This window comes from Mytilus galloprovincialis, chromosome 5 (assembly GCF_965363235.1).
Source record: "Mytilus galloprovincialis chromosome 5, xbMytGall1.hap1.1, whole genome shotgun sequence".
Taxonomy (NCBI): domain Eukaryota; kingdom Metazoa; phylum Mollusca; class Bivalvia; order Mytilida; family Mytilidae; genus Mytilus; species Mytilus galloprovincialis.
The window spans coordinates 88,469,733-88,495,892 of NC_134842.1; the positions used below are offsets into that span (position 1 = coordinate 88,469,733).

General features: G+C 31.2%; 2 protein-coding genes across 6 annotated transcripts in view; both read right to left on the reverse strand.

Annotated features, from left to right (window-relative positions):
* Window positions 1-4,641: 4,641 nt before the first annotated feature.
* Window positions 4,642-17,006, reverse strand: LOC143074190 (protein CASP-like). The gene is made up of 7 exons (XM_076249739.1): window positions 16,979-17,006; window positions 9,729-9,938; window positions 9,463-9,569; window positions 8,767-8,880; window positions 7,239-7,295; window positions 5,277-5,341; window positions 4,642-4,693 (listed from the first exon to the last, which is right to left on the reverse strand). Exons 1-7 carry the CDS (start codon window positions 17,004-17,006, stop codon window positions 4,642-4,644), a joined length of 633 nt encoding a protein of 210 aa, XP_076105854.1.
* Window positions 17,007-17,984: 978 nt separating this feature from the next.
* The window catches only part of LOC143076647 (homeobox protein cut-like 1), an 84,423-nt gene continuing 76,247 nt past the window's right edge, over window positions 17,985-26,160 (reverse strand). For all 5 annotated transcript variants that reach the window (XM_076252487.1, XM_076252486.1, XM_076252485.1 and 2 more), the window contains one exon: window positions 17,985-25,933. In XM_076252487.1, coding sequence (XP_076108602.1) covers window positions 24,933-25,933 — 1,001 coding nt within the window. In that variant the 3' untranslated portion in view covers window positions 17,985-24,932. The remainder of the gene's footprint in view (window positions 25,934-26,160) is intronic.

A 26,160-nucleotide genomic window follows, 5' to 3' on the forward strand; every position in this document is an offset into this window, starting at 1 on the left:
CTTTCACTAAACAATTCAAAATTTGGTGACTATGTGGAACGCATCTATCCCATCGAATTGGAGATAAAGGATACTACAGATACAGTTAAGTCAGCTTCATATCTTGACTTACATCTAGAAATTGACAATGAGGGTCGGTTGAAAACAAAACTTTACGACAAAAGAGATGATTTCAGCTTTCTAATTGTGAACTTTCCAACATTCCAGCAGCACCTGCATACGGGGTATATATCTTCCAATTGATACGATATTCCCGTGCTTGCATTTCCTATCATGATTTTCTTGATAGAGGGTTATTGCTCACAAGGAAGCTATTAAACCAAGAGTTCCAAATGGTGAAGTTGAAATCATCCCTTCGTAAATTTTACGGACGCCATCACGAGTTGGTTGACCGTTATGGAATAACCGTTTCACAAATGATATCGGATATGTTCCTTACGTCGTAACTACAATCCCCTTCCCTTTCATGAATGTGACCTACCGAATTAGACTATTTACCGGATTTGTAATCACATAAGCAACACGACGGGTGCCACATGTGGAGCAGGATCTGCTTACCCTTCCGGAGCACCTGAGATCACCCCTAGTTTTTGGTGGGGTTCGTGTTGGTTATTCTTTAGTTTTCTATGTTGTGTCATGTGTACTATTGTTTTTCTGTTTGTCTTTTTCATTTTTAGCCATGGCGTTGTCAGTTTGTTTTAGATTTATGAGTTTGACTGTCCCTTTGGTATCTTTCGTCCCTCTTTCTGTAACGAACATAAGCTTTAAGCTTCAACTTAACAAGAAAAATCAAATACAATAAGAGTTCCAAATATTTACAGTACTGGCTTCTAACTGCACATAAAAACCTACAAAAACAGATGCATTTCGTTCTTCAAGCTATTTTCCCACTACTAAACTGTAAATTTATATGTTAAAACTATTTCATGTCACTTTTTAGTAACAACAAATTAGAGGCTCCAAGTAGCCTGTGTCGCTCACCTTATATTTTTATTTACAATTGATGCATGAAATAATGCAACCGTTATACTTTTGCTTAAGGATGTTCACTACTCTGTTTCAAAATAACAAGCTTTTTAAAAGACGATTATAAATTGATAGTATAAAAATAAAGAAACTAGAAAAGCAGAAAAAATTTAGGGGTCCGTGTGCTTGTTTTCGAGATATATGCCATTGAAAATTTGGCGGGAAAATTTTCTCTCTAGATTTTTCATACAATTAACATTGTCATCATTTATCTTTCAAAAACAATGAAAAAATAACAAGGATTTTGTGAGATTTTCAAATATGACTTATAAAACTATATGTAATAAAATTATGAAAAGATAAATGGAGCTTAATGGGCAAAATTTGTAATGGGCACTAGATGGATAAAACCAGAGGATTTCGAATATCTGACATAAATTCAAAAATATGAGGAGCAAACATCCTTAAGCTTCAGAAAAGTGAAAAACTTTTGCCCCCTATATTGCTTGGCAAGTAGGGTCATCAGACACATTTTTTAAACTAATTAACCTTATGCTTATAGTGACCAAGTTTGATTAAAATAGTCTAAGTTGTTTCAGGAGAAGACTTTAATTTTGTAAAAGATAACAAAAATTTACGAAAACTTGGTAAATTTGATTTTAAAGGACAATAACTCCTTATTGGGTCAATTGACTATTTTGGTCATTTTGACATATTAGTAGATCTTATATTGCTGACCATTTTTGCTGTTTGCAATTTATCTCTATCTATAATAATATTCAAGATTATAACCAAAACCTCAAAATTTCCTTAAAATTACTAATTCAGGGTCAGCAACCCAACAAAGCTTGTCTGATTTGTCTAAAACTTCAGGACAGATAGACTGTTTCCAAATGAACATTTTTACACGTCTCTTTTTTGCTCTACATGCTTTATTTTCACAGATATAAGCAAAAAACTGCATTTATCCTATGTTCTATTTTAAAACATGGTGGCCATGTTAGCTGGCTTGCGGGGTCATCGGACACATTTTTTAAACTAGCTACCCTAATAATAATTTAATTGTGACTAAGTTTGTAAAAAACAAAAATTTACAAAAAATTGGTAAAAAATTACTATCAAGGGCAATAACGCCTTAAGGGGTCAACAAACCATTTTGGTCATTTGACTTTTTTGTAGATCTTACTTTGCTGAACGTTATTGCTGTCTACAGTTTATCTCTATCTATAATAATATTCAAGATAATAACCAAAAACAGCAAAATTTCCTTAAAACTACCAATTCAGGGGCAGCAACCCAACAACTGGTTGTCCGATTCATCTGAAAATTTCAGGGCAGATAGATCTTGACCTGTTTAGCAATTTTACCCATGTCAGATTTGCTCTTAATGCTTTGGTTTCAGAGTTATAAGATAAAATCTACATTTTACCCCTATGTTCTATTTTTAGCCGTGGCGGCCATCTTAGTCAGTTGGCCGGGTCACCGGACACGTTTTTTAAAATAGATATCCTAATGATGATTGTAGCCAAGTTTGGTTAAATTTTGCCCAGTAATATTAGAGGAAAAGATTTTTGTAAAAGTTAACGACGACGACGGACGCCAAGTGATTTGAAAAGCTCATTTGGCCCTTTGAGCCAGGTGAGCTAAAAAGGCATTAATTAAGAACCAATGGTTATATGACAAAACAAGCTGTACAGAATGCTACAGAGTTATACCTTGTTGTGATAGCTCATCCACCGAAGCATGAGACAGTGGTGTGATAGCACAAACCGTAAAAAAAAATGGGGAATGTGTCCATAGGAAACAGATGATGCCCCCGTTTGCATATAATTTTCAAAGGAACATAACTCAAGAACTGTAAAGTAACCCTACCAAAATGTGTACGTTATCTGTAGTTTAAGGTTATAAACATTGTTTAAAATCTTTGTTTGTTTTTTTCTTTTTTTAACCATGTCATTGTCAGTCTATTTTTGATCTATGAGTTTGAATTTCCTCCCGTATCTGTCATCCGTCTTTCAAAACATTTGGATGACGCAAACTTATGTTAGAGAATGGAAACGAAAAAATACAGCATTTATTTCATTCGTAAAGGGACATAACTCTAGGTACAATCACAAAAGTTCGAACTTGATCCGTGTTTTGTGGTAATTTGCAATGTGCAAAGGTTATATGCTCTTCAACTTTGTACTTGTTTGGCTTTATTAATATTTTGATATGAGCGTCACTGATGAGTCTTATGTAGACGAAACCCGCGTCTGGCGTACTAAATTATAATCCTGGTAACTTTGATAACTAATTATAGTGTTTGTCTGAGGCAAACTAAATTTATAGAACGGAAACACAAAAAATCTTGTAATGTTTCCATAGGGGGACAGATCTCTAAAACGGTAAAAGTGACGCCATAAAAATTCAAACTTGAATTGTGTTTTCTGGCTATATAACCCTGTCCACTTTGCGGGTGCCAGTGCTGCCTTGTAGCGGCATTAGCCTGCTCTTTTTCGAAATCTACAAGGGTGTCTTTTACGTGCAAGAGATATAGCTCTCTCTTAACACGGGTCAGCAATTTATCTTTCCTTTTCAACGGACTATTATCGTTTCCGCAAAAACAAATTCGCAAACGGTGCCAAAGGAGAGCTGAATTGTTCTTCATCTTTAAATTGTTAGAGTCTTCTTTAATAAAAAAGACCATAAGGATAATATTTAAACTTTGATGGTTAACAGTATCGCGTATATTCTGTTGTTCCCCTGTACTTCTGAGCGGATTTGTACAGCAATGCCATGGACTATGCAAAATAGCAAAAATACTCTGAGAAACACAAGCTTTTTTCTCTTTATTCAAAGAAAAATGTAACAGACGTATCAAATAATGGTGAATATATTTTAATTTCATCAGAACAATTAAGTTTTTAACACAATCTCCTCCAACAATATAAATAAGAAAAAAAATTGGACCCAACTATATTACAATATATATATATGCATGTCTGGAAATGATATTGAAACTTCAGATGTATTGTGGTGCTCAAGTATAATTATTTAATAAAAAATAACAGAAATAAGCAAGATAGTCCTGTTTTAGCAGCTTCCCTTGTAAATATGTATGCATTGTATAAATACTCAAAATATTAAGATCTAAATACTATTTTGATGTACAACTTTTTTTTTTCATTTCGATTCAAATATTTGTTGAATCACAGATATCATCATAATTATGAAAATTAGAATAGATTTAAAAAAAGAGACTTAACACCATTTGAAAATATTTTCAAAATAAATCTGTAGATCAGACCAGAATTCAATTTGAATTGTTTAAAAGATAACAGTTGATATAAAATATTCAAATGAATCTGAACTGTTCTTTAAATAAAAATAAAATAATCAAATGCAAAACGGGTTCATGCTTTTAAATTAACATTAAATGTTGGTTTTAATTTTCATTTCTCAAAATTGTCAAAAACCTAAATACCTTGTTACAAACTTAATTGGTGATTTTAAAGCATGAAGACTCATTTCAGTTTCCCTTTCATTATTTGAATTGTGTTAGTTTGATGGGTAGAGCCAAGATACAAAAAGCATCCACAATATAATCGTACTTTTGACATACTCCAATGTATAAAAACATCTATCCCTGGCCGTCTTATTGTGTTTGCCTTTGTATAAGTTAAATATACATTTCTATCCATGTTTGTCCGCATGTCCATGAACTTTCATCATATGATCTGCATATCTATAAGAAAAACAAATATGCTTTAGATAATGTGACTTTAATTTTGCTAAAATAGTACAATGTTAAAGCCAAAACTATTTCTATTTCACAACCTAAGACAATTAAATATATTGATGATCGGAGTTTTAAACCACCTTGATAGGATAAACAGCCTTCTCACGGTCGGTGTTTTAATGTCTTCTATCAAACTCTCATTTCCTTAATCCATGGCTTACTGTTTGTCAAATGATCGTAATGATGAATTTGTTTTTGTTAGACCTAAGAATACAATGTATTTACAATTAACAGAGAATTGTCTGAAACGAATGTTCAATTGTTATATGAAAGAAATGCAAATACATGTAAGAAGTTGTGGTATGAGTGCCAATGAAACAACTCTCCATCCAAGTCACTATTTGTAAAAGAAAACCATTATGGGTCAAGAAACGGTCTTCAACAAGGAGCCTTGGCTCACACCAAATGAACAACAAGCTATAAAGAGCCCCAAAAAATTACTAATGTGAAACCATTCAAACGGGAAAACCAACGGTATAATCTGCAAGGATAATTTTTTTACCACATATTAATTATCAATCTGACTTACTTTTCGTGCCAATCAGCAGCCATGTCTCGTTTACACGATTCTGTGTGGGCTAACTTGTAGAGTACCTAAATTAAAAAAGATAAAACACATAAAGCACATTCAATAATATCATAAAATGATTCTTTAAAGTATGTATTGGAATAAACAGTTGTTATCCATTCGTTTGATATGTTTGAGCTTTTGATTTTGTCATTTGATTAGGACTTTCCGTTTTGAATTTTCCTCGAAAACAACACTTTTGAGCGCCTCTTTTGGGCTATTTCTTGGTGGGCATTCTTTATTGTTGGAGGAAGCCGGACGGCATAAGAAAACCACCGACCTTCGATAGGAAAACTGACAATCCTAGTCAATTAAGAGCAGCCTGTATCTTAGAAAAGTTTACCTTAATTAGTAGAACATTATAAATCCTAACAATGTTATAAGAAATGTATCTAACAGTGTACAAGTATAAATGTTGATAAATCGTTGTACAACTATTAGGCACATTCAATGCAACTCATAAAACCATTTTTGGTTGATAACGACTTTTTTTCTGGCTCCTTCTCAATATGTTTCTTACCAAGAAAATCAACGTATGAAGAAGTAGTGTGTAAAAAAACGTCACTGTCCTTGCGGTCTTGTTTCCCAGGATAAATCTTCCCTATAAAATAGTATGCAATGGAAACAAATAATCATCGATGTTTAAAAATAATATTCACTAAGGCATGCAGAAATCTGATATAGTGATAATTTGTACAGTAATGACATACTGACTTTCAGTTATTATATTGGATTGATGTGTCAATGCCAATTAGTTGTAAAGTTTCCAACATTATGGAAATTCTAGCAGCTGTCATACAAGTGAGAGGTCAAGCTAGCTATTAAGCTATGTTTTATCCACTATTTTTTTACATAAGGAGATGCCTGTAATAAGTCAATCGGTTTATTTAAAAAAAAATTAAAAGGTTCTTTCCAATTTGCATTTTCCTCTGAGTCCAGTATTTTTGATATTTAACTTTAGCTTTTAACAATCTTCTGTACTTTTTCAATTGTTCGAAGTGTGATGATGGTAACTTAAAACGCATTATAAAAACACTTTTTTTTTTTAATTGTGTTGATTGATTGATTCAAATCAACTGTTTCAACCACCAAGCAGATAATTTTTCGAATAGCTTAGTTAATATAAAGCACTTTTTAACAATAAGACTTATCACCAGGTTAATACTTATATGAGTCTTTAGTTTTCTATGTTGAGTTCTGAATACTGTTGTTTGCCTTTTAGTGGCTTTTCGTTTTACTTTTGCGTTATCAGTTTGCTTTCGACTTATGAGTTTGAATGTCCTATTTTCTTCGTCCCCCTTTACATCTAAACTATGCATAACATTAACAGCCAATGAACCTTGACTTTATAACACTTGAGTTGCAGGACCAACAAAATAATTTATAACAAGAATATGTCCCTAGTACACAGATGCCCATCCGCACTATCATTTTCTATGTTCAATGGACCGTGAAAATGGTTTTAAATCTCTAATATGGAAATAAAATTAGAAAGATCTTATCATAAGGAACATGAGTACTAAATGTCAAGTTGATTGGACTTCAACTTCATCAAAAACTACCTTGACCAAATTTAAGCTGAAGCAGGACAGACAGACAAACGAACAGACGGACGGACATACAGACCAGAAAACATAAATGGGGCATAAAAATAGCAACCGCATATCAATTGACGTATCCTGGGGTTTCTCTTAAACTTCATAATCATATACTTTTACATAATATACTAAGCAAGATTTTTAAATCCAATAAACCCTTACTGAGGACGCATGCCACACACTTTCCATTATATTTGCTAATGCTAATGCAACGTTAAGTGCAACTCAAATATCCCTGTCCTACCAATAGCGATTATTTCTACACTAACTTACTTGTATTTTTAATGCAATATCAATATCACGACAAAACTGATTTTGTTCTTACCATGCTTAGAGTAATTTTATCATATGGTTTGAGATTCATGTATCGCCTCTGTTTTTCCTAAAAGATAAAATAAATAACATATGATAGTTGTTTTACGAGTACATCTGTGAAAATAAAAAAAAGAACTAGACACTTTCAAATTAATTTCTCGAAATCTCTTTCGGACTCTCAGATTTATCATAAAAAGTAACAAACAAATGAATGGGAAATATGTTAGAAAAGTGATTTCCTTAACGTGACCAGCAAATCACTTTAAAAACTTCAAGTTTACACCAGTTAAGCATAACTAAAAAATATATTACATTTAGATGTGGGTTTACTTTTGCATCTTATTAAATAGTTTTCATGAGTTTGTAACATTCATTTCATTTGAGTGTCCTTTATAATACATATGCTAAACAATGACATGCCATATACATACCGTTCTGCTAAATTTAGAAAAGGGGTCCAGTTTCTCCTCATAATGTGTTGCATATCTGTGTTCAGTTCCGTCATCTCTTGTTGATTTACTCTGTATAGATATTATTTTAAATTTTAGTCTAGACGAATAAAGGTTCAATATAGACTTATTATTGATTAGTTTTAGACTGAAATGTATATTTTGATCCTAACATCATCTGATATTTCAAAACATATCAAATAAAGTTTTGTTAAAAATTTGAGATTTCCCGGAGTTGGGTATTTTTGTGATTTTACTTTTTCACATGCAAATTTTGAGTTACTGACACTTCTATAAATAGACTAAACAATTCTTAATCGACAGACCGGGTAGCTGCAAATCTGGTAAAAACAGAAGAAAAAAAAACTTTATTGTTTATTGTAAAGCCTTTTTTTATGTCCCAGATCAGTATGCAAGTTTCAGTATAGTTATCATCTGTATCCCTCACATGACAACGCGGCATCTATGCACAGTACTCATTACTGCTTTTATTAAGCAAAAATATAATTTGCTTCTGCATTTGAAATTTGGGGTACATCATGGGCTAAAACATAGTCGACCATGAGCGTCCCCTCCTGAAAAACGCTTCTGAAGGTGAGGGGCCATAAAGAATAAACATAGTATATTTCTGACACTTCTATAAATAGACTAAACAATTCTTAATCGACAGACCGGGTAGCTGCAAATCTGGTAAAAACATGACTTCTAAGTTAAAGAAAATAATCAATATATAAAAAAAATGATCAAGGGTTGCAATATATATCTGAAATAGGGGATTCTTGAAACATATTTCCACGTATGAACATCATTCAAATACTAGGGGCAGATTTTAGCAGACCAAATAGCAATAAACATTTGTGTTTGTACTATTTCATTTAATATAAAAACGGATACCATCAAATCATAGTTACCAACAATACACAATAGAGGAGAGACACGAAAGTATTTGCAATGTTTTACAAATGACTTTAGGTTGAATGCAATGAAATAGCAATGTATTTGAATATCTTCCATAGTCAATACCTAATGTATATTAAAAATACACGATATAAATCGCGCTTTGCTTCTTTTACATTATTAACACATTACCTGTGGATAACTCTGTAGAAATCTTATTTTCTCATACAACTTCACATTATCGGACCTCAGCTTATCAATTTCATTCTGGAGTAACGATACTTGCTGTTGTTGACCAAGGGTTTGCTGAAAATATTGTATAAAAAATCATCAAGGATATCAAATTTTGAACGCGCGTTTCATCTATTAAAGACACACCAGTGACATGCAAATAACAAAGGTCACAATTTACTTTAACATTACGTAAGGACCAATAAATCAACCTTGAACCTAAATTACAATAACTGAATAAAGTTAAGAAGAAGAAAAAGTAGAAAAATAATGGATACCTACAGATAAACATTTAAATCGAAATCTCAATAATAGAAAAATCTAACAAACATCCATTTTGTTGCTTCATAGGTACTGATATGTCCAATCGAAGTTAAGGATACTAGCTATACAGTTTGGACTGTCTCATAAATTTATTGGCATCAATATATATATAGAGATTGTCATTGACATAAATAAGGGTCGGTTGAAAACGAAGTTTGACTACAAAGGGGATGATATCAGATTCCGAACCTTACATTTCTAAGTAGCATAATTCAAAAAGCGTCTGGATATTGAGTAAGATGTGATAAAGGACTATTTTTCAAATTTTTGCACTTAAACAAATTGGATTTAGGTACAGCTATGCGGTCATTAGTACCATATAAGCATACTTACTGCTTCCAACTCCTGTGCTCTGAGTCTGTACCTTTCTCGCTGGCTCTGTATTATAGGCAACAGGGAATCAGCAGCTGTTTTGCTGGCAGGATCTATGGTGATTGCAACTGAAATATCGAAACATAATAATGTCAACATATTGTGGCAGCTGGATTGTTTTTCCTTACTTTAAAAGCTAATCTAAAGTGCACTAACATTCAGGGAAATCATATTGTAGTTTCAAATAGTTTCATTGTTTTTAAATATTTTTTCCCCGCATATATTACCTGGAGCTGCAACATCTTTCACTACCTCTGCTACCATTTCAGCCTCCCCACCAGGTGTCAGTACATTCTGTCCTTCCGGTGTACCTCTAAACATTGACGACAAAGCATTGACACTTCTGAGATCTTCTTCCAGTTGGGTAATCAATTGTTTCTGTTCCTGTGCTGTTTTCACAGCTTCTTGATATTCAACCTGCAGATTCTTATATTTATCTGAAATTGACAGAAATAATTTTAAGTCAGTGACATTCGTATTTCTTGGAAATCTCAAATTAAAGGGTTTCTGCTGTTAATAGCAGACATATGATTATGGTCAATTAAACTTTCGTCTGGCAGTTAATAAAATCAACAGTAGTATACCGATGTTTAAAAGTCATAAATGTATAAAGAGAAAACAAACCAGGGTTACAAACTAAAACCCAGGAAAACGCATCAACTTTAAGAGGAAAGCAAGGAAAAAAAGTAACACTAAAGTGCAACAAAACAAAGGTCAACATACATAGAAACGAATTATTTGATAATAACTGCCATATTCCTGACTTGCTACAGGTCATTTTAAGAAAGTCATGGAATTAAAGACCGTTGTCTGTTTTGTAGTGCAGGATGCATACGGAGCAACTTCCGGTCATATTACGGACATAAAGAGACAGTATTTGTATAGTAAAGATGCTGCGTATTAAGTCGACATGTTAACGAACTCTTACAACAGGAAAAAACTGACTGTTAGGGGCCTGTTACGAGGCAAACATTTTCGCCCTTTCCGACATTTACTTCTGCCGTGATGTTCCTGATTTCAACCCTTGAGATTCGCTTTTTTTATTTTATAAACTTTCAACAGTTACGTAAATAACCTTGACCATACGAGCCAGTCTTGTGCATTACATCAAATAGAAAAAGACAAATGCGCCTTAGATTTACAACATTATAAGCACTTCAATAACTTTAATAAGAATCATGTTTAAAATATCCCGGTATTCACAGGTCCTATAAGGTGGGGTAAGTTATAATTCGACCACTGCCCTTTGTAATGGGTGGTGTTAGTTATTATTCGACCAGTAACTGTTGCTTAAGATGGTGTCTTGGATTTAGAACAAAGTTTTAATCTTACAAAATAAATGAAGGAATAGAACGTACGTTATTTATTGTATGTCATAATTTGAAAAAAATACCAGAAATATCTCTTAAATATATATAATGATACATTGAATCATTTGATGAAACAAGACACAATTTATCAATTACGAATGAAAAACTACAAAACTTTTCAAATATGTCCTTAAGTGAAATAAAAGTATAATAATTAATGAAAATATGACAAATATAAATAATGAATAAAATTATGTAAGATTATGTAAAATTTTACGTAGCGTGAGATTTCTACAGACATAATAATTTACTTTATTATTCTGTAAATCATGAGATAAAAGAATGTCAAAATTTTAGAAAAATTTTCCTTCCACATAAATTTTGAAAGTTTCTTAGGAATTGTGTTAATGTTATTTTGTCAAGAGACATAGAAAATGAGAAAACACAATTCACTGGATGTATGTGTATTCTCCAAGCAAGTAATATCCTACAATGGTCGATGCCGCAAACGGAATGCTGACTGGCAAGAATGAAATTCATTTACCATTAAAAGCAGAAAAATATTAAAAAAATCTTGCGATGCGTTTTCTTTAGGGGGCTTCCTTCCAAGTTCTGTATTATTTCGTGAAGATAAGAAGGGTCTATTATATCCAATAATTTAGCTCAGACTGTATATAAATGGTAATTAGCAGTCCAAAAGTCATATAGTCAATAGGTTGCTTTAGAAACTATATTTTCTTTTTAAAAGTCTCTGTGAAATTTCACGAGGTCAGTTTCACAGTTAAATACGGATATATAAATTTCATATATTTTTATTATATACCATACTCTCTTCTGATTATTCCAATCAGTTGTGCTTATTTCCAAATGTCTATGAATGTTTGACAAAGTTATAGATGTCTAAAAAAGCTGAACAGCAATAGGACTAAGTCAATGAATGAGGAAAAATTGGAAAAAAAAAGAAATCAAATGTTTCATATTTTTACTTTAGTGTCATGATGTTTTACCCTAGCCGCACTTGGCAAAAATCGTTCAGAATTGATGGTCTCAAGTCATTATTGGCTTTACGTTTGTCCTTTATGCTTCTATCAGCTCTTCAAGTTTTAATTATAGTTTTGAATTTTAAAATAGTTGGCCTCGGGCTTCATTGAAGAGACATTTATTGTCAAAATGCGCATCTGGTTCAGTAAAAATGGATCAGTTAATATTGTTAATACTGTCTTTTAACCATGAAAAACATTTCCATCAAAATTTCATACGATTCCATAAAGGTGTGATGAAGTCATATATACTGTACTTGTACTTTTTTCGCGGGTACTTATTTTCGCGAATTCTGTATTTCAAACACGTTCGCGGGTATTTATTTTCGCGGTTTTATAATTATTGTCTTTCAGTTGAAAGGTTTTATTTAGATTCGTGTGTATTTATTTTCGCGAAAATAAATCAACCGCGAAATTCGTGAAAATAAATACACCGCAAAAATAAGTACAGTATCTGAAAACTAGGTTGACTCCAGACTGAATCTTAATGTTTTAGAAGCAGACGACACATGTACAGACGATGCAGATGAAATGTATTATGTCTGGCTTTAGTGACTTTTCATTAAATGAACTACCCGACAGGGTCAGATAAAGGCAACAGAAGACTACTGGTGTTAGAAAGATATAATTCGGTTTCGAGAAAATAAATCAGGGTTATAAATTAAAACCGAGGGAAACACATCAACTATAAGAGAAAAACAAAAGAACAACATGAACACTGAAGTGCAACAAATACAAACGCCAATATTCATAGAAACGAACTATTTATTAACAACTGCCATAAACCTGACTCCGTACGGGACATTTTAAAAAGAAATGGTGGATTGAACCTGGTTTTATGGCTGGCCAAACATTTCGCTTATATGACAGTCTAAAAACAAGAATGTGTCCCCAGTACACGAATGCCCCACTCGCACTATCATTTTCTATGTTCAGTGGACCGTGAATTTGGGGTAAACACTCTAATTTGGCATTAAAATTAAAAAGATCATATCATAGGGAACATGTATACTAAGTTTGAAGTCGATTGGACTTCAACTTCATCAAAAACTACCTTGACCAAAAACTTTAATCTGAAGCGGGACAGACGGACGAACGAACGGATGGACGGACGGACGAACGAACGGACGGACAAACGAACGGACGGACGCACAGACCAGAAAACATTATGCCCCTCTACTATCGTAGGTGGGGCATAAAAATCGCTTAAATGACAACACCTCGTGCCAGAAATGCAGCACACAAACACACCAGAACACTCATCACAGAGAAACGCACAAACAAATAATATAATAGTCTACATAACATTCAAAACGCAGAACATCAACTTTAAAAGTTATATACCATAGTAACAATGATGAATCAAACAAACTATAAAGATTTTATCAATGTACTATACAAACGACAAAAAAAAGGAAGTAAATCAAGAAACCGAACGAGATAGTATAGGCTAGGTAAATTCACTTCCCACAGACAAGACGTGTAACAATTCTACACTTTCTAAGTCAGACAATATTGAACAGTAAAATCGCGTTGTATTACAAACACGTCACTAAGATCTGTCCATTTTAACCCTCTAGGATCATTCCACACCTGGTATACTATATCATAAGCTTTGCTGACAAAACAATTGACAATTTACACAATTGTACAATCCGTATGCTTGACTCAATGTGACAGTTTAGCATGTGTTATTAATGTGTGATTGTTTTTTGCCAATCCGGAATACATAATTTAATGATACTTTCAATGATATAATGTATAATGTATTTTAGTAGCATCCATCGCCTCTGGGTGTTTACACAAAACATATAGTACATCAATTGTAACTGGGGAATACATTAGATGTAAGAAACAAATTAAGATTTTTTTACAAACAAATAAACTCATCATAGATACCAGGATTAAAATTTTATATTTACGCCAGACGCGCGTTTCGTCTACAAAAGACTCATCAGTGACGCTAGAATCAAAAGATGTTTAAAAGGCCAATGTTGAAGAGCATTGAGGACCAAAAATTCCTAAAAGTAGTGCCATATACAGCTAAGGTAATCTATTCCTGAGGTATAAATGCCTTATTTTTTTTCAAAAATTCAAAAAAACATTCTCAAAGGATGGGAGAAGTTTACTTTATATGTTTGGAGTTTTACTAATATAATATGTTCCTATTATAAGAAAACATCATCGCTGCAGTATAAGATTGATTGATAGATTATTTTTTTTATTAAACACTACTTTGATCACTGATGACCAGTTTTGTTATTTGTTGGAGGAAGCCAGAGTGCTCGGGGAGAATCACCGAACTTCACCAATCCTAGTCATTTAAGATCGGAATTAAACGCACCTGCAAACGTGCAACGTATGAAATCAAAACGGGGTCTTTTGTAGCTTTCTATACTGTACTGGTTTTGTTCCTTGTCTGACGTCCATTTTCGCTGAACTAGGAGGTATTTTACTTAATATTCATATGATGAAGACTTAATCTTTCAATCAGTTTAATTGAGGTTTGAAGCTGGCATGTCAGAAACTGCTGGAAGTCCTTTGTTAATTTATATATCATTGTCATTTTGCTTAGTATCTTTTTTACTTATTCTGAAATGAGACTCGGACTTTTTTAGCAGATAACCTAACAATTGTTGACGCAAACGTACAAGGCCAAACTTGTCACAATTGTGATTAAATTAATTCTAAAAATCTTTACAAAAACGCCAAATTAAAACAGACGTCACCACATGCTTTAATGATCGTTAGTTATCACGATGATTTTTATCAGACAAATAAGATATACTAGTACAACATAGTGACATGGGTTTCTTTACCAAAGATACTTCCATACACGTCTTACCTGATGGAACTATTTTTAACTTAACAATAAATACATCCTTTAATTTCTAATAATGGAGTACAAAAGACATGGTACACTTGTAAATGTAAAATAAGCTGAAAAGATTGATCTTTCTACCCTTTCTACCTGGCTTGTAACAATAGATGTGTACACCAAACAAAACATATTGGAACCCAGTGTCACACCACGACTATCACATTTCCCACGTTCAGTTTAGCATCAAATCCAGATCAAACCCGTAATTTGGCATACAATCTGAACAGTCATATTACTAGTATTAACATATGCACTATGTTCCAAGTTGATGCGACCATAACTTCGTGGTTAATTATCCAAATTAAAAAGTCAAACATGATACAAGACAAACGAATGGACAGAGGGACAGACGAAAGAATGGACGGACGAACAAATCATCAAACATATAATGCCCTCTACTTTTGAAGTCAGGACAGATAAACTAGAGACTATTTAGCTCAGTTCATAGCAAAAATCAACAAGATAATTGCATGACCAATAATCTTCATGGAAAACAAAGATATGACACTTTTTTAGATAGCTTACCTTTAATGATATCTTAAGTTTGGTTATTAGTATTAAAAACTACCATAAATAGGTGCTGTCTGGTATAGTTGAATTCTTTCTTATTCAAATAATTATGGGAGCAGTGTAATGATATGGTAGTATATATATTCAATAGCTTATGTTTAGTGAAATCAAAGTGATTGTTCAAGTTTTTGTTTTAAAGATGAACACTATTTTAATATGTTTTTTAATGGTTTTGTGTCATTAAAGCAATTTACCTTTTATACGGAGTTTATGGATTTTTAAATATTTGTTTTGTTCTAAAAAATTTTGAAAAAAAATGGTGAGTCAGAAAACAAAATGTCTGGAAAAAAACAAGTAAAAAAAAAAAAAAATATATATCTTGGTCCTGTGTGTTAAACAATAGTAGTGAAAAAAAGTTCTTCCTTGAGAAAAATAATAGAAATTCGGTGCCTGAGGAATAAAAAAATGTGTCTCATCTTATAAGCTGCTTTTCGGAGATAATTATTACCAGTATTTTTTTTTTAGAGAAAAGAATAAAATACCAATACAAACTTTTAATGCCTTCATCAGAATAGTAATTTTGAGACAATCCTAAGTACAGGTGGACACCTTGACCTCTGAACCTTTTATTGTTTATTGTGACTGTTAAGATTTTATAGATTGTCACTTTCATACTGACAATTTATTATAAAGACATTTATTAGCTTAATGATTTAATTTGGTTTTTTAATGAATTCATACGTGTAAAATTATGACAAGTTACGCCTGACAAGTTTGAAAAGTCATTAATATCATGCCAAAAATCATCATAAAAATTCATTTAATTCGCATAAAAAACAAAACCTCAATTTGTCAAACCCACAGTGGACTTTACATAGTTCATCGAAGTGGAAAGTGTTATAACTATTTGGTTATGGTTAAAATATTATGTAGTGGTGTATAAAAAAGTGTAAACCCATCAATTTCATCAGATACACACCCATGACTTGAGCTACAAATGCCACCAGTTGAACCTCAATTTACCAATGATATTTACAGATGAAATGTATGAATATCAGGTGTTGAGAAATTGCTTCAAACTGTTATTTTGTGGTAGTAAAAATAGAAAGGTTTTGAAGATTTGTATTGCAATCCTTTCTTCAAAGACTTATAAGATAATAATAATAACAACACAATCGTAGGTTCTCATACTTGGATACAAGACCAGATTCCCTCGATGCATACTGCTTACAAGAATATTACCAATTACAAATGGCAAATTACCATGTACTATACCCTTTCTTCAAAACACTGTACACATACGTCAAGGTACGTCACAAACCTGCTACAACATATACCTAGATAAAGGCAACAGTAGTATACCGCTGTTCAAACTCATAAATCCATGGACAAAAAACAAAATCGGGGTAACAAACTAAAACTGACGGAAACGCATAAATATAAGAGGAGAACAACGACACAACACTACAATGTAACTAACACACACAGAAACGGACCAAGCTATTATATCATAAGTATAATAGTTCCAGCTCAAATTTAGTTAAGAGGTATTAATGAAATTGCGAAAACCCACTGCATGCATGTTAACAGAAAGTAAGGGTAGTGAAAATCAAGCATATATCAAATATCCCTATTATTCTTGTGTTCCTAAAAGTTTAGTGACTATTTACCATGGGAGTTTTTTCAACAAATTTCAAAACAAATCTGCAATCATTTGGAGTGGGGAGAGTATATACCTTCCAATTTTTCAAAATCTCCTCTCATATTGTCATAAGTGTTTTAATCTACTATTGTACTGCTTAAATGAGTATGCATGCGGTTAAATACCCTTTTTACTAATTTGAACGCCTGTTTTGAGGTGTTCAGTTCATTATAAAAGAAAATTTCAAAATTTAGGCCAACTCCTCTAATGGGATATACCCCTCATAAATCAAGATAGTTTGCAGGGCTGATAGTTACTTTATTATTGGTGAAAACAATGAAAACAATGAACATTAAAACTGTCTTTTGAATATGAAATGGTGATTTTTTTTTATGTAGACGAAATGTGCGTCTGGCGTATTAAATCATAATGCTGGTACCTTTCATAACTATTGGCCATTACTTTTGATCGGACATTTAAACTGTGATGACCCCTGTGTCTTTGTTTTTGGTAAACTAGAGTTCTAGTTTGCTCTATCATATAGAATTTGAACCCAGATTTTTTTAATACATCTACTACCAAAGTTTTGGGGAATATATTAGAATCCCCATGTCTAGTCTATCCATGCACATTGTATGTACATGTCCCACAAAGCAGTTAGAGGGATATCTTTGAATCTTGATTCTAGATTACAGCCTATACATTTGCTGAAAGAATGATCCTAGTCTAACAAGGAAATACTCAAATCGAGGGATATCTTTTAGTAAGTTTACTAACAGTTCTAGTTGGTATGTCTTTCCAGAGTATACCCCTACAACCACCAAAGTTTTGGGGAATATATAAGAATCCCTATGGCTTGTCTATCGATGTACCTTATATGTACAACTCCTCATAAAAATCTAGAGGATATCTTTGAAACTTGATTTTAGACTGCAATCTGTTCACGTACTTATTTTAGACTGCAACATGTACATGTGCTTAAAATATGAAATAGTCTGACAAGGTGATACTAAAATCAAGAGGGTTTTTATTAAAAAAAATTCTCACAGCTTCAGTTCATAGTAACCTTTCTAAATAAGAACAAATAAACAAACAACTAGTACAAGTATATATAGAAAGATTTATTCAATGTTAAAGCACCTATATTGTTAATCAACAGTAATGCAATTATATATATTACCTGAACAAAAATATAAATGCACTGTTATAGTTAAAAAGACTAGATGTAATACAATCTGTTTGAAGTAAATTCTTTTCTGATAATGTTATTTTTAATTCAGAATAAACATTTGTGTGATTATGGAATATATAATCTGTGTCATATGAACGTTTTATTAGTTCTAATTAAGTGTGGTTGTATAAAACATTTCTGTGAAATGAAGCAGATAAGTTTAAAGCTGTTAAAATAATATGCATATTACTTACAATTTGCTCACATACAAATATACACTCCTGCAAATGCTTCATGAATCGTTTAAATATCGTACAAATGTCTTTTAAGTGTAAGATATTTATGAAATTGCTTCAGTTCTCATATCAGAAAACTAAGGAGAACATGACATTGCTTTCAGCTATTTGTCTATTTAGAAATTTCACCAAATTTCTTTCAACTTATCTAAAGTTTTTAAACAAATTTATTATCTCCCTTGATACATAGTACCAAAAAAAGAGGTAAAAAATGCCAAACTCTTACCAGAAGGTTGTTCTAGATGAATAACAATCAACTGTAGAAACTTTCTATGTTGACGTTTTTATAATACAATCAACAAAGAGCATTGCCAAATATTTCAGTCTAACAGTCAATCGACAACCAGTAACTTAAGTTTTCAATTTCTTCCTTTTTAAAACATTCATAAGGATTCAAAGAAATTATCTCCCTTTTTTAAAACATTCATAAGAATTAAAAGAAGTTATTTCCTTTCCTTCTTCACAATACATATCAGCAAATATTCAGGCAGTAAAAAGTAAATATCTTGATTATGTAAAATAGTTAAAATAAAATATTACAAAAATACAACTGCATAACAAAAAATTGTAGCATTAACAACTGACGTTGATGATTTGTGTTATAAAATGACTGGATGAGATTAAATGTTGATTTCGTGCAACTGAACACATACATGTGCAAAAATACTTTTAAAGATATATGTATATTATATATTCAACAAATATATGTAATAATGTCAATTTTGTGTATTGACACAGAAAGTAACACATGTGATAGTCCTGTGGTCTTTGTAAGCAGCAACCATTTTGTTTTATCAAACTAATTTAATAGATGCCATCTACCTTGAGTTTTGTACAGAAGGTTGTTGAGGGTGTTTAAAGTCCTTCACAGCAACTTAATGCTGTAAGTTGGAAAGTAGTTTATACAGCTGAACATTTCCAATTGTATACATTCATTTTACATTGATGTTCAACACAAATATAAATGTTTGATGCACCATATAAATATATTTTTTATGTACCACATAAACATAAGTGCGATGCGCTATAAATATGTAATCGGTAGATGTTCTAATGGAAATGTATAGCAAAAATGCCTAAAACATGAAGATGAAATAACAGTCCTATACAATTGCATTTTAAATTCAATTTTCTCCAACCTAAATGAACTTTTTTTGTATAACAATGATTACTGCTAACAAAGTCTTTACGATACATGTAACAACCATAAAAAGCCAGCTTTTCATTCAGATAGACATAAATAAACAATCTGCAAAAAAACAGAAATGAGGGAAAATACACAAACTATTCCTTGAATATCTTAATTAGGAAAATAAGAAAATGCTGAAAATTATAATTATGCTGTTTCACTGTTGCAAAAATGTCTGGTTATAGAAATAAGGAAATTTGTCTGGTTACAAACTACACTTGTTTATTTTATTTTCACATTATGCACACAGAAAAACTGCACTTAATCTATGTTTATAAAATGTAACCTTAAAATATTGTTTTAATCTAATGTATCATGTTGTCTAAATTTGAGGCATATATCTCAGATTAATTTTCTAAACTAAACCTAATCTAAACAATGTTTTTCTTAACTAAATAACAGTTTTGATTTTCAATTTTGACAACCAATATCATTTTTGGAGTATCGATTCAGATGATTGTCCAAAAATCTATACAATCTACGCTGGATTTCAAATTTTGTTTTAAAGCTTTTGTCCAATTTTTAGGATTTATGAATAATTAAACAAAACAAGGAGTTAAAACAAAAGTATTTTTTCTGAAGAAATTAAATTTTAATATAAAATTCATAACTTACTGAAAAAAATTGAAGCTCTTACTTTAAAATAAAATTCATGTTCAATTTAATAAAGGAATAATATTACCTCCTTTTTACTACCATTAAAACAAAGATTGCCATTTATTGCACAAGGAAATATTCATTGTAGAGAAAACAAGTAAAGCAAAAGAGAAATTAAACTGATTGAACACAATATACTGTATTGCACAGTGATTTTGAATCAAATTTTGCAGATATAATTCTGAATATCAATTTATCTATATATGGTATTTTTCATAACAAAAATTTTACCTAATGTTTTGTTAAATTTATTGTTATACAATGCAATTATACAAGTAATACAATGAAGTAAAATATATTCTTATATGTAATTTTGTGTCATATAAAGATTTCCGTGCAGTGAATATGTTTTCTCAATTGTATATAGCACTGAATAAACAAAAACATTCTCTACTGTTAAAACTACGAACACAAAATAATTCAATATTGCACATAAAATCTGTACAAAAAATAATAATAATAAACAAAACTTAACAAAATCATCAATTTTAGGCACTTTAAATGCTTCTATAGCTAAAACAAAAAATATAACTCAGCTTATTAAAGCAAAAAAACAATCCTGTTGAGAACTGAAAAATAAGCTTATAACAACCTTCATCTGTAGAAGTTAATTATTCAGAGTGCACAGCACCAAGTTAAACCTATGTTACAACGAATTATTGTATAAACACAAATGGTGAATTTTTTTTTGGTCAAATGTATACTGTGGCTTCAACAGTATTCCTTGGATACCAATTTTTGTGGGTTAGTGGGTACAGGTGAACCACTAATTCAAATATTCAACGAAATACATTTTTTTATATGCTTTATATGCAGAGATAAGAGAAAGGTAGGTTTATGTATTCTGGATATTGGAAATTGTGTAGATAAGTTTGAGCATCTAAATTTAAATATCTTAATAAATTTTAATGAAAATTCTAGGAAAAATTGGAAATTTCCCAAAACTAATTGGAGTCAAACAAATCCATTCTGTTATTTCGACACCCAAAGAAATTAGGGTCTAGAGCTACTATTTTCTTTTCACTGTCAAAAATATGTAGATTATCTATAATTAAAACATTATTTTCAAATCAGAAAAGTCAGGAAATTCTTATAGTTTCTTATTACATATTATTCAGAAATCTTTACAGTGCTTAAAACGTCCTCTGCAAAAAGCTCAAATTACTCAAGCGTAAATCAATGTAAAAATAGAACAACAGGTATTCCACCATTCAAACATGTAATTGAAGCAAAATCAACAAAAATTTGTAGAATACACAATTTTGAATAAATGGAGCAATTGGATATAATATACAATCTGAACACATTATGTATCAATTTGTGTCAATCAAAATAATATAATAATACTTAAAATATATAATTGTTTTCTAAAGCTATAACTCTAAAAAGCATGATATATAAGAGAAGCCATATTTACAAGATTTTATGTTAAATTATTTTTTACGTGTCCTCCTGGAGTTTAAAATATTTTGCTTTTATCTATTTTCAGTTGTTCCTATAGTTTCTTGAATGGAAAATTGCATTTAAAATCTGTTCAGACAAATTTCTTGTTTTGAGGACAAATTACATACTTTTGGTAAAACATCCCTTTTTCACTAAAACAATGGATGCTTGAGGCACCTTTCAAATAAAATCTTTACAGTTTAATTTGCACAAAAATTTGTATTGCTTAAAAAGCCTAACCCCCATGAACAGCATGAAAAATCTTTATGTAGTTCTAAGGAGTCAACATTCCCAACACACTGAAACTTTTATCAAATAATATGAAATTCCAAATCTTTATTTGGCTAGTAGGATGGACAATTGTGGACATTACTGTATGTTTCAAACTGGTTGACTGAATCGAAGCCTTCATATAAAATCAAAACTTATTGTAACTATCAAAAGCTTGTTTTAGGGAATTTAATATCATTTTACATTTGCATGCATACGAGTGAGTTTATCGTGTAAAATCAATTTAACACAAAACAAATGCTATTAGACCATTGGTAAACTTCCCTCAGTTTTAGTTTGGAACCCAGATTTATTTTCTCCCAATCCATTTATGACTTTTGAACAGTGGTATACTACTGTTGTCTATTAATCCACCATTTTCTACATTTGAAAATGCCTGTACCAAGTCAGTTCTTGTCCATTCGTTTTTGATGCGTTTTGTTATTTGATTTTGCCATGTGATTATGGACTTTCCGAATTGATTTTCCTTTAAGTTCAGTATTTTTGTGATTTTACTTTTTATTAATACCTATTAACTTTTCAACAATCAAAATATCCATGGAGAATTTTAAGTACAAGAGGACCAAATGCATCTCTTATACATATCATGGCTCTTAATCTAAGAAATTAAATTCTGTCAAGCAATCTATTATTAAACTCCAGTTGAACAAGTAGTAGTGGGGATGAGGGTGATTTTTGTAGTTAACTAAATTTATGTAAATTTAACAACTGTTTACTTGTTTTCTTGGCAGTGTAATCAACAACCAAATAAAATTGACAACCAAAAATATACGACACAAATAAAATAAAAATACAAAAGCCTTGAGCAGTTTCCTTCAACCGTGATTTGGTATCATTACGATATAATATACTAATATCTTTTGTAGAATAATACTTCATTTTTTTTTTATATATCTTATTAAATCTTTACTAACCTGCAAAATATATCTAAAATTTCAAAACCTATTTTAACAACCTTTTAATTCCACAATAAAAATCTTAAAAGTTTATTTCATTTACATTGATTTTTATATTGACAGAAATAAAGATTTATCTACATATTTAGTTTTTAAAAACATTTTGTAATGCCAATTTTGAATAATTTGGTAAAAATGATATAAATGTAACTAATACCTTTCTGTCTTTGACATAAAAGTTGAAAAATGTGATGAAATTTAACTTTAGGAATGTCAAGAATGAAATGAATTAGTTCAGGAGTTACATCCCCTTTTGAAAGGGAAATAACTCCTAAAAATAATGATCTTTGCTTTTCCTAATTTTGCTAACTGTTAGTATCAAATTCAAAGCTTTAAAAATTGAAACTTAAGCCTAAAATTAATTATGATACTAGTATATAAGAAATTCTCTGTAAATGTGAAGATATTAACTATCATCTTTCTTTGGTTCCAATAAAAAAAAAATAAAAAAAAATATCTTTAATCTTTTTGAGGAATAGCCTATTTAGTCCAATTCAAGATCCTTAATATATAACAAATAAGTTAAAAGCTCACCATACCTATTTACAGGTGTTTCAATGTTAGCTGAATCTCTTAATACTTATTCTTAAAATTTTGGCAATATATTATTTTTTAATAAATAGATAAACTCACAGTAATCATAGCTATTTGGGATTTTGTATGAGAACGAATTAAACAAGGAACATAGATTATAAAAATAATAATAAAAACATACATAACAAAGCTTTCTCAATACAACCTAATAAATCTAATTATTTTTTAAATAGATAAAGCTATATTTTAAATCTAATTTACCCTTTCTGAGCCTCATTTATTTTCAAAATTAAAATCCTCAAAATTTTCAAACAAACTATTTATAGTATTGAATACTTTAATTTTAGATGACACTATCTTTTATTCAGTCCTTCTATTTTCTAAATGATTGAATTAATTCACAATATCAATATTCTTTCTTTGGGTTGTGTTACTAAAACTTGAACTTGAACATATTTATGCTAATTATGATAATGTCTTCAAAAAGTTCCTTCACATATCTTTAACAACTTCAGATTAAAATTTGTGGATTAGAAATATTTGATTTAACAGAAAACAGTATATATAAAGGTATATAAAAATATGAAGTAATGCGTCTTGATAATATAGAGAAGCAAGCACTTTTGTACACATAATAATTCTATATACATCTTGCTTTGAACCTAAAAAATAACTGTCCGTCCATTTAGCATTTTAGCACTTGTTTTCCATTCCAAAATAGCTGTTGGCAAATTCTACTGCAAATATCCTGTGCTACCATCCACGGTTTTAGTATACCAAAAAATGTCAGCCTTTTCAAATTTTATTACTATAGAGATCTGTTCTTTATTCGTACAGACTCCAAGAGCCAAGGGACACTTCATGATTACACATGTAAACAAAGGTCACAGGTAGTCAAGGTTAAAGTTGCAATGGATTGTTGGTGGTTATTCAAAGTTTAAATCTAGCTTTTTCCAAATAAAATACAACCATCCTTTGGACAGGCATTCATTTTTTTGGTGCATCTTATAGTCTATATCTATTTAAACTGAAATGCAACTAATTCGAAAATATAGCTTAGATATCTTTCATTCTATCAATAAACAAAGCGAATAACAAAGTGAACGAAAACAAATGATTCTTCCATGGCAACTAGAGATCTTTGGTTGAGATGATGTTTCTACTCTAATTTGTTGCCAAGCAACCAATGTCACATGATCTTTTGAAAATGATGAATATCAAATATATAAAATTGAACAATGAGAAAAATTCACAATAAAAATACATCAACAAGTTTTTAACATATATATGCCATAAAAATTCACAAATTTAACAACTGTAACTCACAATGTCAATGATTGACAAAAAACGGAAAAACACATAAAAAATGTACTTTTTCATATAAAAATATAGAAGCTACCCTTTAAGGATAAAATACTGTTTTCCATGATTGTGTTTATAATTTGTGTCACAATTTCACAATAATATCATTTGTAGAAGGCAAAACATTAACTCTCCGAGAACATGTGCACTTAAAATTCCCACGTCCCAGCTGTCTGTGGGCTATGTTGCAGATTCTTCTTTAATTTTTCAATACTTGAAACATTGTCAAATTCGTCCCAATCCTGAACAGGTGAATCGATCGCCTTTTGAAGTTTCACAATTTTGTTTAAATGCTGGCCATTTTGAGCTTTGTAGTTTAAATCTACATTTCCCAACTCGTTTTCCTTTTCAACATCATCATCGTCCATTTCGACACCTTCATCTTTGGAAACACAACTTTTTAACATGCCACCATACATATTATTTTTAGTTTTGTCTAGTTCTCTCCCTTCGGAAACATACTTTGGATTTGACCTCTTGCGTTTGTTGACACCAGGAGATATATTTTGACAAGGTTCAATCAGACTTGGATTCTGATCTGCATCATTTGAATTCTCATCAATATCATTAAACACAGGGTAGGATGGAGCATCTTCATCATCAAGATCATCTTGGGCTTCTTTGGTTTCTTCTTTTTCTGATGACTGACTACCAGATTCTTCCGAGCAGCCATTTTGTTGCTCACGAGACCTTTCCTGAGCAATTTTCTGCATGACAGCTGGCTCAAACTGTGGAAACAACCACTGATTATTTGGCTGGTTTCCATGGAAACTTGACGACATATGATTTGTGTCATCCGATAAGCTAGAAATATCACTATGCATTGAAATATCATCATTGGGTTCTGACTTTATATTTGGATTGCTGGAATTCCCATCACCAAAATTAGATCCAACCTGCATACTGCCAATATGCTGCTGTTGCTTAGCTCTCATACGATGATTATGGAACCAGTTTATAACAGTTTTGACACCAACATTGAGCTCTGAAGCTAAGGATTCTATTGTACCCTGGTTGGGGTAGGGATCCTGGTTGTAAGCTAGACGTAGTTTATCTTTCTGTTCTTCTGTGAAGAACACACGAGGGCGTTTTGGCATTGAGGATGAATCATATGATCTTTCATCTATACTACTTCTACGACGACGTTGAGCTACAAATGAAAAACAAAAATTTAGTATCTCTTCCTCTACCAAATGTATGTTAGTTATGGCATGTGCATGTGCATATCATATATCACATTATACACTGTAAATTCAGAAATTTTTGTAAGTTGATATTATTGCTGCAGTTTTTATCTAAATCAATATTATGCATATTTGTTAATTGTTGCAATAATAACACAAAAATTTCTGAATTTACAGTAATAAATAACAATAT